The following is a 1182-nucleotide window of genomic DNA, read 5'->3' as shown; positions in this document are numbered from 1 at the left end:
GTGAAGGGTTGGGTGCAGTTCTCAAGCCCGAGTTGGGGCTGGGATTTGATCTTCAGAGGTGTCCTGGATGAAAATAACAGAATCATCTATGATGTTCACCCAGTTTCCCCTTGACCATTTATCGATGAAGTCTCTTTTCCGTTCCTGTTTCATTGCCATCCACCACTTGGACTTTATTCCTCGTTGTAGTTCGTGGTCAAATTGTTTGGTTATGGCTCCGGATTGGGTTGGACATCGCCCAGCACTAATTCAAGTCTCGAGCGGTATATTATCCACAGGGCTATGTCGTGGCTCAGAGCAACCACTTCGTTGAAGCGTTGACTTATTTGTTTGTCTTGTCCAAACAGTCTGCCTTCTCTCGTGGATTCGTGTGGCGGTATTCCAAATATTCGGCAGTTTATCTCATCAACTCTTTGCCGGAGTTGCGCGATAGCTAGGCGGTCTAGAAAGGCATGGGCAATTGTTTCAGGTATCCCTAGGGAACACCTTTTGCAAGTGTTAGGATCTCCAGTCCATTTGCTAGTGATGATTCCGGTAACTATTTTATGCTTCATAAGTCTCCAGCGAAGGGTTCTGTGCTTGGGTTCTGACGGGCGACTTTTCCACCTGGCCCATGCCTTCATCCATCTGTCATCGTCATTGGTGACGTCCTTCCATTCCTCGGTGATTATGGTTGGCGCATCCTGCTTGTATAGTCTCCCAGTTTTGGTGGTGTAAGCGGTGGTCTCAATCCCTGCAATAAAACATTTACTTAACTCTCGAGTCACTCGTGACTGTCAAGGCGACTTGCCCGTACCAAAAAACAATTTTTTCGTAACATTGTGTTACGGGCGGTTGGAGACTTGTGGAGAGATACGGACTTAAAAGAGAAAAATAAGAGATTGGTTTTAATAATAATACTAATAAAATAATATAACCAGTGTATCCTCACCTTAAAAGAGAAAAATAAGAGATTGGTGAGGAACAACAAGACAAAATGGATGGATTTAAATAAAGATAGGAAAAAAAATGACTCAAAATAGATGTTCCCAAGGATAAACTAAAAATGCATCTTTCCAAAACAAATGATCACAAAGAAACAACAAAAGATCAATAACATAGCACTATATAATCTTATCCTTCGTCATGTGATGTCGTCGGGTGAACCGGCCTACATTAAAGACCGCCACCTCACTCCCCGAA

At 43.1% G+C, this 1182-nt stretch overlaps 1 protein-coding gene across 1 annotated transcript; it reads right to left on the bottom strand.

Annotated features, from left to right (window-relative positions):
- Positions 1-209: 209 nt before the first annotated feature.
- On the bottom strand, positions 210-820 carry VTP21DRAFT_1112 (uncharacterized protein; the record flags this gene model as incomplete). The annotated part of the gene is made up of 2 exons (XM_069390531.1): positions 210-733; positions 805-820. 2 exons carry the CDS (start codon positions 818-820, stop codon positions 210-212), a joined length of 540 nt encoding a protein of 179 aa, XP_069245395.1.
- Between the last annotated feature and the right edge of the window lie 362 nt (positions 821-1182).

This window comes from Calcarisporiella thermophila, assembly GCF_041956535.1.
Source record: "Calcarisporiella thermophila strain CBS 279.70 unplaced genomic scaffold VTP21scaffold_108, whole genome shotgun sequence".
Taxonomy (NCBI): domain Eukaryota; kingdom Fungi; phylum Calcarisporiellomycota; class Calcarisporiellomycetes; order Calcarisporiellales; family Calcarisporiellaceae; genus Calcarisporiella; species Calcarisporiella thermophila.
Note: the sequence above shows the minus strand (reverse complement) of the source record. Positions and strands in the feature narration are given on the sequence as shown.